Source organism: Centroberyx affinis, unplaced genomic scaffold (assembly GCF_046629955.1).
Source record: "Centroberyx affinis isolate AG114_WGS23_722 - 3 ecotype Tasmania unplaced genomic scaffold, CSIRO-AGI_Caff_v1 ptg000612l_1, whole genome shotgun sequence".
Taxonomy (NCBI): domain Eukaryota; kingdom Metazoa; phylum Chordata; class Actinopteri; order Beryciformes; family Berycidae; genus Centroberyx; species Centroberyx affinis.
Window position 1 is genome coordinate 218,674 of NW_027279242.1, and position 12,145 is coordinate 230,818.

General features: G+C 49.7%; 1 protein-coding gene across 1 annotated transcript; it reads left to right on the forward strand.

The window, feature by feature from the left end:
* The first annotated feature begins 306 nt into the window (after positions 1–306).
* LOC139643453 (odorant receptor 131-2-like) lies at positions 307–1,260 on the forward strand. Its single transcript, XM_071518600.1, has one exon. The coding sequence runs from the start codon at positions 307–309 to the stop codon at positions 1,258–1,260; it is 954 nt and encodes a 317-aa protein (XP_071374701.1).
* The last annotated feature ends 10,885 nt before the right edge of the window (positions 1,261–12,145 follow it).

The following is a 12,145-nucleotide window of genomic DNA, read 5'->3' on the forward strand; positions in this document are numbered from 1 at the left end:
ACCTGATAGTGTCACGTGAAGTAGATGTGAGGACAAAGCTCATAACAGGATGGGAGGGCAGGCAAACCCTCCAGACCAGCACTGCTCTTCTGGAAATGAGCACGACCCCAAACCTGTTAACTGTCTGCACTGGGAAAATCGATGGATGATTTTGTATTCTACATGCAAACTCAATAGGTGTCCCCTCTCGAAGGATGATGGATCTTGACTGTTTTGGAAATACACACTGGAGAGGATTCTTTGTGCTTTGTGCTCCAATTACATCAATAGTTTAATATTTTTTCATGTCTTTTCTGCTTCTCCAACATGTCAAATCAATCTCAGACCAACATCACTGTTGGAGCGCAGTATCAAGGGTCACTGGAGAGAGCGTTGTTTTCCACTCTGACTACATTGCCATGCTGCTCTTTCCTCTACATTAATGGGGTCATGCTGTACACCCTGAGGAGTAAGCCGACGTTTCGTGAAACCTCCCGTTACATTCTGCTGTATAATCTCCTTTTCGCAGACACCCTTCAGCTGGCACTGAGCCAGTTACTTTTCATACTGGCTGCTTGTAGAATAACACTGACATTTCCTGTGTGTGGTATTCTCACTATGCTCGCCAATCTCACAAATGAAATCTCTCCTCTCACCCTGGTGGTGATGTCACTAGAGAGATATGTAGCTGTGTGCTACCCACTGAGGCACGCAGCCATCATCACCATCAGAAGCACAGGCGTGTCCATCGCTGTGGTGTGGGCCTTCAGTTCTCTCAACACCCTCATTCGAGTTCTTATGATGTTAACTTTCCCCTTTGAAGACCTGGAGAGCCTGCAGATGAATGACTTTTGCTCCAAAGTAGCCATGTTTCTTGTGCCAATGTCTGATCATTACGACAGTGCCTATACTTGTTTTGTCTTTCTATCAGCTGGTGTGGCAATCATTTGCTCCTATATTGGTGTTATGGTAGCAGCCAGGTCTGCCTCCACAGACAAAGCTTCAGCCAGCAAGGCTCGTAACACAGTGCTGCTGCATCTGATACAGCTGGGCCTGAGTCTCTCCTCAACCATGTACTCCTCACTCATCATAACTATCTCGAGAACAGTAAAGAGAATAGTAATTGTGCGAATCCAAAATGTTCTCTTTGTGTGTGTGTTCATTCTCCCCAGGTGTCTAAGTGCTCTCATCTATGGCCTCAGAGACCAAACCATCAGACCCATCCTCATGTATCACCTATGCTGCCGGCTGAAACTCTCTGTCATGTTTAACCGAAGCTGAGGTCTGGCCGTAGGCTACATGGAATGTTTCAAGCATGTACATATGTGACATTTCAAAACCCATGCAATTATCAGGCAGGCCTTAATAAGCAAGCACATCCAGTTTTACTGACTGAATGAGAAATACATTTCCAAAACACTGATAAACTCATCTGTAGTCAATATTCCTTAAATCCAGACTATAACCAGCCTATAAATAATAACTGTTTTAATTTTGTCCACCGAGGACATAAGTTAGCTACTCATTTGAAGAGTATGGAAATTTGTTTTAATTTCATGCTATGTATAATTTCGTAAGAGTAGTTCTCCTCACTTGATGGATACATCAATTTGGAAGAAAACTTCAATTTCAATTTCAGGGGACGTGGAGGCAGAGCAAATGGGCTAGTGCATTTCAATTAAATTCAAGCTAGGTTTGCTGCACATAATGATATGCATGATCATACATATAGATATCAATAAAATAACAAAGCGGTTTACTATTGTATTGTTTTGTATACTATTGTACATTCCTGCATTATATATGGTCCTCACATATTCAATTTTTACTTAAAATTAGTGCAACAGCAGAATAAGCTTCAATTCCCAGATCACCAACATTACAGGTAACCAATAGTTAAGAAGACCTGATCTGCAAACCTGTAATACAAATCCAATCCATAAAGTTTGAAAGCAAAATGTGTTTGTGCGTTGATGCATTTTGTAGTTGTAAACAGCTATTTGCTTTTGAATTCACAAATGTTATTCCTGTGCCCCAGGACAGTTCAGTCAATACTTGTGAACATGCAAAACTCTTTCTTAAAAAATAAGGCAAAGTCTTCACAGGATAAATTGTTGACCAGATTAGAATTTTGAAATGGATGGAGCAAGATATTAATTATGGAAAACAATATTCTGGGATTATCTGGGATTATTTTCAATGATTATATTGGAGAAGTAAGTCTGTCTGTCTTTTCGAATAGCTTGGTTGTACATTCTAATGTTTTCTCTGAGGATCTCTAGGTGAACAGTTGGTTTAGATTTTCTCCATCTACGTTCTGCCTTTCTATACTCTTTTTTTAAGGTTTCGGGTAAAATCGTTTTTTCATGGTGCCAGTCTCTGACAGTGTGCTTTTCTAGCTTTCAGGGGGGCAACACTGTCAATAGATATTCTGAGGTTTTCATCAAATATATGTCATGACCTCTGTCTCCTGTGGTCACCCTCTGACTCCACACCTGGCCCTGCTTCAGTTTTCCTCTCATCGGTCCCTTAGTCTGCCTTGTTTGGGGTTTTCCAGCAGATGGCGTCCCAGTGTTCCCCACATGCCGTTCAGTGCCTCACCAGCTGTCCCTTGTTAGTTAATTTTCTAGTCCAGTATTTAAGTTCTCTGCCACCTACCTTTCTCTGCTTGTTTGTTAGTCTAGACCTATGTTCTGTATTGTTTGCCTGCTGAGACTACCAGTAAAACCTTTGTTGATTCTCAAGCCTGCCTCCTGCCTTGCTGTTGTGCATTTGGGTTCACCTGATCTGCACTTCTCTGACAATATATCCACAACTTTGTGGAGGGAGCAGCCCGTAGCAGGGGGAGGCACAGAGCTCATCAGGGCAGAAAATGTTTTAGTTGCATCAGCATCTAAATGCCGTTATTTTACCAATCGCTCAGTGGGGGTCAGACTGGCAGTGCAAATGTCAGCAAGAAAAAATACACGAGTGATCAGAGAAAGGGACATCGAGGATGGATGAAATGACAATCAGTGCCTTTAGTAAGAACCAGATCAAGTGAGTGGCCTCTAATGTTCTGTTGGTGCACTTAAATGTTGAATTAAATCAAGACTTTGTACAAGGCTTATGAACTCTATTGCTTTTTTGTCTGATTCATCATCTATATGAAGGTTAAAATTTCCGGATAGTAAAATTCGGTCATACTTTATTAGAATAAGCGATAAGATGCGCTGCAGGACGGAGCACCTCAGGCGTTCATTTGTGCCGGCGGCCACTGGACTGTTCAACAACATCAGCGACCCCTGTGCCAGCCAGCCATGACCCCTGAACCCCCCCCCCCACATACACACACACACACACACACACACCCTGCGCAATGACTTTGACCTGGACCCTAGCCTTATTTTATGAGAGAATTTTCCTATTGATAATTGTACATTGTATATTCAACAGAAAATAATAATTTCTGTTTATTTTATAAGGTAATGTGAAAGAGTTAATACTGTAATTGAAATGTTGGTGCCCTAACCCTCAACTGTATGACGATGACAAATGCCATATAGAATACACGTTTGGTCTTGAGGAAGAGGCATCGTGTGTCATCAATTTCTTTACATTATTTTTTCTTTCGTAATACCTGCAGCTGACCAAAGGGCACCGTTGGAGGTGTGGCTGATATGCCGAGCAGGTGATAACATCCACCTGTATTTCACATTGAAATGTCACCCCCCATTTTAATCATTCACATATGTGATTTCTGTGGTCAAGAACAGTTCAGTCAGTGATTGTGAACTAAGCTAGAAATCAGAGAGAACCCTATATCCCTTTAACTTGTGATGTCACTGGGATGTAAAATCAGACAAATGGAGGGCTGACTTTGTGGATCCATAAGATGCTATGTTGAGTTGTGTATGAAGTTCATATTCTAGCATTGCTAACAGGTATGAACCAGAATTTAAACCTCATTTGGGTTTAAGAACTCAAAGAAAATTCAACAAAGTCAGAGCCCTATTCACTGTCTATGGAGCAGAGCCAGATTTTACATCCCAGTGACGTCACAAATTCAAGGGTTAGTTCTTAATTTTCTAGCTTTAGGAATACAATTTCTGTCATAAGATCCAGCATTAAGAACATGATCGGGGACCTGGTACTGGACCTTCCACCCAACCCCCCCCCTCTGCTACACTGAATTACTTTACTCCAATAGCTGGAGCTACACTTCATAAAGTAGTGATGGGAATTAAATCATCTACTTGTTTACTTTACCCCATTCCCACTTAACTCTTCAAGGATAGTTCTATTTCACACAGGCTTCACCCTCTAACAGGGCTCTGTTGGCTTAGCCACTCATCTAGTTGCCTCAATGCACTGAAATTTGCATGCACATGCTCAGCCAATCAGGATGACCCTATACACCCTCTGTGGGGCCTCGCACTATAAATGGCGAGCGGCCCCTCATTCAGCATCCACTTTTTCTTCAGTGCCTGACGAACAAGTTTGCCTAGGATGGCATCGTCTGAGACCAACATCACTGAAGACTGCCCGGGCTGCCCCGGCCTGATCGCGACGACAGATCCGCATGAGGCAAGTTTCGAGTTCCTCGGGCCGGAACACGTCGCGGACGGTGTCTCCGACTCGCCGGACTGCAGCAGCTGCAGGGCTCTCTCCAAGGTGAGACGCCGGCAGCGTTGGGCTCATTTTGAACGCTAACAGCGTCAACGTTCCCCTGCAATCGAGCTCCGCTGTGATGACAGCGAGGCGGAGGCCGGCGGCGGTTCGCCCGAGCCCTGCTCCTTTGCCCCTGTCACAGCACTTCCGCTGCCGGTGGAGGATGAAGAAGGGATGCCGCCAGGGGACAGTGATGATAACATCTCCTCCGTCTCCGTCACGGCTGCATCCTTCACCTCCGCCGCTCCACCTCATCCATCGTTGAAACTAGACTTCCCCAACGTGATGAGGACAGCCGCCGAGAACGCGGGGTTCCCGCTTCCGCCCCCCGAACCCCCTCGCGCCGCTGATTACCTGGCCCAGGGAGTCTAACGGCGGCGGCAGAGACCAAGCCGGCCTTCGTCGTCCCCGCCTTGGACAAGGTTTGGATGGCTGTGGAAGCATCCTGGAAGGAGCCGCTCCGCTGCAAGACTCCTATTTCCAGCCTCTCTGATTTTTCCAATGGCCACGGGAAAGGCACTTTCTGTCGCTCTGGTGTTCCCCCGCTCGATGACGCACTGGCCGCTCATTTTTCTCCTGGCTCAACCAGCTGGTCTGGCAGCAGGCGACATGCTCCTCCTCAACCCAGAGACAAGGAGAAGGTGGAACTTTATGGCAAGCTTTTCCACCTGGTGGCCCAGATGGCAGCCATGGCCAATAACCTGGGGCTGCTGGGGGTGTCCCTATCCACCGTGTTGAGTGTAAAAGCCTCCCTCTACGTTTCTGAATTGGATCATGTATCCCGAATTGTGGGACGGATGAACAATTTAACCAGGGGAATCGCCACCGCCGCTGGACGCGCCATGGCTCTGGCTACCGTCGGTACTTGGCACGTGTGGCTCGGTCTGACAGCCCTTCAGAAGAAGGACAAGGAAGACCTGCTGGGTGTTCCGCTGTCGCCTGATGGGCTCTTCGGCACATCCATCACCTTGGCTACACAGCATTTCCAACGCTTAGAGGAGGAAAAGGCTCAGTTGCACCATCATCTGCCATTGGTGTCTTCTTCCGCCAAGCAGAAGACTTCCTCCCAGGACCCAAGAGAATGGCGTACGGCGGCGTCCAAGCAGCGTGGACGGCGTAATGTGGTTTCCTCTTCCGCTACATCCTCCTCTCGCCCCCCACCAGTGCCCGCGAGGCAGCCCGCCCCGCCACTGGCTCGCTCCGACGGCGATGCTCCTCCTCCACCACCAGCCCAGAGAGGACCCCAGGGCTCCCGTCGACCGCTGGCTTGTTCCTGGAAGGCTAGGAACCAGCTGCCCAGCAAGAAGCGATACTGACTGCCGGAGGGGGGAACCGACCCGGCTTGTGAGGCTTCTGTTCAGCCCCAGCCGTGTGTTAGTGGCGTTGTCCGCGCATCCCCCCACAATGTTCCTGGATATGTTCCCATTGTGCCTTGTGTGAATGATGTTTTTGTTTGTAATAAACAAATTACTTCTTCCATAAAGAGCCTATTCCTACCACCCTGACTGCTGATTGCTCTCTGTCCTCCTCCCACGAGGGACACCGGCCAGAGCGACGATCGCAGTCATCATTTTGCTCTCTGCTCTCTTCCCACATCGGAAGTGCGTCGGACCAGCGATCAGTTCGGTGGTTCAGTAACCCCCTTCCCCCCCGGTCTTCGGGCTGAAATGGGGCGGCTGATGGTCTCAGTATCACCAACTCACCTTGCTGTCCCACGGAACAACATGAAGGAAGCCGGAAGGCTTTTACTGCTCTGCCTGTCTTCCACACGGAAAACACAGCAGAGCGGTGTGCGACTGATACGTTGCGTAACCACTCCCCGCTCTCCGGTCTTGTGAGTCGGTGAGCGTTGGAGGCTGGTATTGGCAATGTTGACCCACTCGATTGTGCTTCAGGACAACGGGATGCATCGGCAGGAGTTGCTCGGGTCTCTCCACCTTTTTTCCATGAAAGAACGGTGGATAAACAACAGACCGGCACGCCGTTTCTTCGGCCCACCTCACTTTGATGACGGCAGAGCGGCCTCTCAACCATTTGGCCAGATGGCAGATCCTTCGTGAAGCACGGGGAATCAGTCGCCCCCCCGCCTCTCGTCTCCGACGGCAGGTTTGATTTCTCCTAGACGCTAATACTCCGCTCCCCCCCTCATTGGACCGTTCTGCTGACGTCATCGTTGCCTCCCCTCATAGGCAAGCAGACGTGTGTGAGGACAGTCTTTCTCACACAGCGTTGTCACCGCCGTTTTCCCTCTCCGCCGCCTACTCCACCTCGAAGCAAATAGTGGATGTCAAAGGGGACTGTGTATTACAGTCTGTGGCGAGAACGCCGTCTGCTGATTCTAATGCCGTTTTTGTCACTGAGCAAATAGTGGCAGCATCAGACAACTGCTATGCGAGTGTGGAGGCGGGGCTTCAGATGCCGGCGGGCCATTCATTGGCTGCTGAGCCTCTCCAGCCCTTTTGCCTCCAGCCCCCCATGGACTGTTCTGCCCCTACCGGGCAGCTCGATGGCGGTGAGGGCCGAGGCTGCATACAGAGAATTTCTCTCCTCTGCTCCACAGCTGTCTGCTCGCCCCCTGACAGATTTTTAGCAGGAATGGCGAACCCAGTGTGTGTTGACAGAATGGATGGACAGGACGTTACAATTGGGCTATTCACTCCATTTTCATTGCATACCGCCCCCATTCACAGGAGTGAGATAGTCCATCATAACTTCTCAGGAAGGCATGAGCACCCTCTCCAGGGAGATACAGGAACTACTCCACAAGAGAGCAGTTTTTGTGAGGCCGCTCCCTTCAGGAACTACTCCAGAGGGAGTAGTTTCTGTGGTTCCCCAAGAAGACAGAGAGAGAGGTCTCTATTCCGGTTATTTCCTGGTCCCCAAGAAAACCGGAGATATGAGACCTATACTGGATCTCCGTCCGCTCAACACATGCATCACCCAGAGACCATTTCGCATGCTTACTGTGAAAAAGATGCTGGAATTGGTGCAGCCGGGCGATTGGTTCACCACAGTGGATTTGAAAAATGCTCACTTTCATGTCTCAGTGGTGCCAAGACACAGGAAATTCCTGCGTTTTCCCTTACAGGGGGTAGCTTACGGAAATACAACAGACCACTGTTCAGCTACTCCCTGGCCCCCCACACTTTTTCGAAGTGTGTGGACACAGCGCTCGCACCCTGCGCCGCCAGGGAATACGGGTCTTCTTTTATCTAGACGACCTGATTCTCATGGCCCACTTGAAAGAATGGGCTATTTTCCACACAGTGCAATTGGTGCGGCACTTAACCAGGTTAGGTATTGCCATCAATTGGAAAAAGAGCACACCCATACCAAGCCAACAGGCGGTGTATTTGGGAGTACAGCTGTACTCTGCCATACTACGGGCGTGTCTGTCAGATCCCAAACAGACGGCCGTGTTGGAGGCGGTTCGGCAGGCGAGACGGGGCGGAACAGTGACGGCTTTGACCATTATGCAGCTCCTGAGTCTCATGGCGGCGGCTCACCCTGTGATTCCACTGGGGCTGCTCCATATGAGACACCTTCAGAGATGGTTTGCCAGATTGCGTTTGGATCCACAACATCACAAACGTCACATGGTAACCATCCCCCCAACAGCCAGGGAGGACCTGGCATACTGGGGGACCCCCCAAATACTGGCAGAGGGAACACCACTGGGGAGAGTGACCTCCTACGTGTCGGTGTTCACAGACGCCTCCCTGACGGGTTGGGGAGGAACCTGCCTGGGGCAGTCAGGTGGTGTGTGGCCTTCAGGGACAAATCAGCACATCAGCCTACTACAATTACAATTACAATTTCACATTTGGCAGACGCTTTTATCCAAAGTGACTTACACATGAGATTTTCATACAACACAAGCAAGGTTCTAGTTAGGAGAGAGCAATGAGAGTAAGTGCTATAAAGCTAAGTTCTGGTCCAACAGGACATAGGTGCTATGAGGCAGTGCTATAAAGCTAAGTTCTGGTCCAACAGGACATAGGTACTACGAGGCAGTGCTACAAGGCAGTGCTATGAGGCAATGCATAGAGTGCATAGAAGCAATTTTTTTTTTTTTTTTTTTTGGTTACCCGGGCCATTAGGTGAGAAGGTATTCGCTAAAGAGCTGGGTCTTTAGCCTTTTCTTAAGGATAGAGAGGGGATAGAGAGTTTGGTAACTCGTTCCACCACCGGGGAACCACAGGAGAGAAGAGTCTGGCTAGAGACTTAGGGCCTTGCTGTGGTGGCAGCATCAGGCGCCGCTCCTTGGCAGAGCGTAGTGAGTGGGAGGGAGCATAGATCTGAATGAGGGAGTTCAGGTAGGTCGGAGCCATTTTGGTTATTGTTTTGTAGGCGAGCATCAAGGACTTGACATGTGCTCTTTTGGGCTGGTTGAAGACCAGACGCGCCGCCGCGTTCTGCATCATCTGCAAAGGTTTGAACGTACATACCGGGAGCCCTGCCAGTAAGGAGTTGCAGTAGTCAAGGCGTGATATTACAAGAGCCTGTACCAGGAGTTGTGCTGCATGCTCAGACAGGTAGGGTCTGATCTTCCTGATATTGTACAGAGCAAATCAGCATGACCGAGCAACAGAAGCCACATGCTCCTTGAAGGTTAGCTGGTCATCAATCATGACACCCAAGTTTCTGGCAGACTTTGTGGGCATGAGCTGAGTTGATTCGAGCTGGATACTGATCTGTTGTTGTACAGAGGGACTGGCTGGGATGACAAGGAACTCACTGCACCCAGTGAGGTGGTGTATATTGAAAAAGAGAAGGGGTCCAAGCACTGACCCTTGAGGTACCCCTGTGGACAAGCAGTGGGATTTAGACACTTCCCCTCTCCTAGACACTCTAAAGGATCTCCCTGAGAGGTAGGACTCAAACCAGCAGAGAGCAGATCCTGAGAAGCCAAGCTCAGTGAGTGTGGAGAGGAGGATTTGGTGGTTAACCGTGTTAAAGGCGGCCGATAGGTCAAGTAGCAGTAGGACAGAGGACTGACCGGCAGCTCTAGCTGATCGCAGTGTTTCCACTACAGACAAGAGCGCAGTCTCCGTAGAGTGTCTGCGTTTGAAGCCAGACTGGTTAGGATGACTGCAGTCATGCTGGTCCTACAGCACTTCCTGCCTCTTTTACAGGGGAAGGATGTGCTAGTGAGGACCGACAACCGTTCAACGGTGGCCTACATCAACAGACAGGGTGGAGTGCAATCCACACCGTTGTTGAAGGCTGCCAAAAACCTGTAGCGCTGGGCCACAGAGCACCTCCGTTCTCTCAAGGCACTGCATATTCCAGGCCTGGAGAACATGGGGGCCGACCTCATGTCGAGGGGCGGGCCCCTGAAGGATGAATGGAGATTACATCCCGACATAGTGGACCAGATTTGGTCCTGATTTGGGAGGGCGGAAGTGGACCTGTTCGCCACCCGGCAGAATGGCCACTGTCCCCTGTGGTTCTCTCTGTTTCCCCCGAGACGCTCCCCCATTGGTTGGGTGGACGCGTTCAGACACGCGCCATGGCCAGGAAAGCTGCTGTATGCGTTTTCTCCCCTCCGTCTCATTCCTCCCCTACTGGCGAGAAAGTGGAGAGACTGTCACTCATTCTGGTGGCCCCGGACTGTACAACGGCACCGTGGTACGCGGAGATGAGACAGCTGCTGGTGGCTCCGCCCTGGACAGTTCCCCAGTTTTGGGGGCATTGTGTCAGGCGAATGGAGCGATAGGCGCGATGCCCAGCCTGGGACAGCCTCTCAGGGTTTGGTTCCTGAGAGGGACAGACTGATGCGCACTGGACTGGCTGCGGATGTGGTGCAGACCATCCAGGGCGTGAGGGCTCAATCCACCATTGATAGCTACAAGGCTAAATGATTGGGCTTTCAGAAATGGTGCGGGGAGCGGAACATCGATCCTTTGAACTGTTCAATTGGATCTGTTCTCTCTTTCCTCCAGTGCCTGCTGGAAAGGGGGCTGGCGCACTCCACTATTAAAGTGTATGCGTCGGCAATCTCTTCCTTCCATGAGGGGTTTGGAGAGAGGTCGGTTTTCGGCCACCCCATCATGAAGCATTTTTTGCAGGGGGCTAGGAGAAAATGCCCAGTGGTGCGTTCCACCGCCCCCCAGTGGGAACTGCCTTTGGTCTTGGAGGCTCTGTCTGAGGACCTTTTGAACCAATTAGGCAGACTTCTCTTAAGCTGTTGTCGGTCAAGACGGCTCTGCTGCTTGCTTTGACCTCAGCTAAAAGAGTGAGTGACTTGTGCGCTCTTTCGGTCCATCCCAGCTGTTTGCTGATACAGGGGGACCTGAGTGGCACCACACTCAGACACCCAAGAACATCAATAGTTATTTTTGGTCTAGGACGATTCAGCTGGAGGCTTTCTATCCTCCTCCTCATGGTGAGGAGAGAGAGGAGAGGCTGCACCGTTTATGCCCCATGCGCCCGTTGGCATGTTATGTGGAACGCACAGCCATGGTGAGGAGCACACAGCAGTTTTTTGTGTGCTATGCAGACAGTGTGGCTGGCAAGCCCCTGTCAAAGCAGAGACTCGTCCACTGGCTCTGTGAGGGAATATCACAGGCTTATGTGCTGGCGGGTAGGGACCCTCCTGCAGTCATCCGCGTGCACTCAACATGGAGTGTAGCTGCGTCGACGGCACTTTTCAGGTTCTATCTGTTGGATGTGTCTGGGTCTTTCTCCAGTTCTGTACTCAGTACTGGTACATGAGACCTGTGAAGAAATGACCTACTAGGCCTAAGTCTCTCGTGTTGAAGCTTGATGGAGACCGGCCACTAGGTTGGCCAGTGTTACACCTTACTGTTTGTCAACATGATTAAGTGTAGCGTTGGTTTTTCACGCCCCCCATTCTATAGACATGGGTGTGAGCGGAACCATATCTGGCTGACCTATTGAATTGTTACAGTCTATCCAGGCTATGACACAGCATGTTGTTTGTGTTAGTGTCTTGGCAGGGAGTGAAGTCATCGGGCTTCGCCCCCTAAGCCAATAGAGCCTTGTTAGAGGGCGAAGCCTGTGTGAAATAGAACGATGGGTAAGTGTTGTAACTCTAGTTCTATGATCACAGGCGGAGCCCTCTAACAGCTCACCCTGCCGCTCCACGAGTCGCTGAAGACTTAGTGGATGCTGAATGAGGGGCCGCTCACCATTTATAGCGCAAGGCCCCATAGAGGGTGTATAGGCTCATCCTGATTGGCTGAGCACGTGCATGCAATTTCAGTGCGGTGAGGTGACTAGATGATCCACTGTGATCATAGAACTAGAGTTACAATATTTAACTATCGTTTTGTCTAGTGGTCTATAATCAAGTAAATGAATACCTCAAGGAAAACAAGGCTGGCTTCCAGTCTGGTTTCAGAGTGAACCACAGTACTGAGACCACACTGGTTAAAATAATTAACGACCTTAGACTTAGCGTTGATGCAGGTAATGTAGCAATCTTCATTCTGTTAGACTTAAGTGCCGCCTTCAACATAGAAGATTCAAACCTTGCCTTCCATCAGTGGTC

Bases quoted from the DNA above. Each gene is read 5' to 3' on its own strand.
- LOC139643453 (XM_071518600.1), top strand. From the start codon at position 307: ATGTCAAATCAATCTCAGACCAACATCACTGTTGGAGCGCAGTATCAA.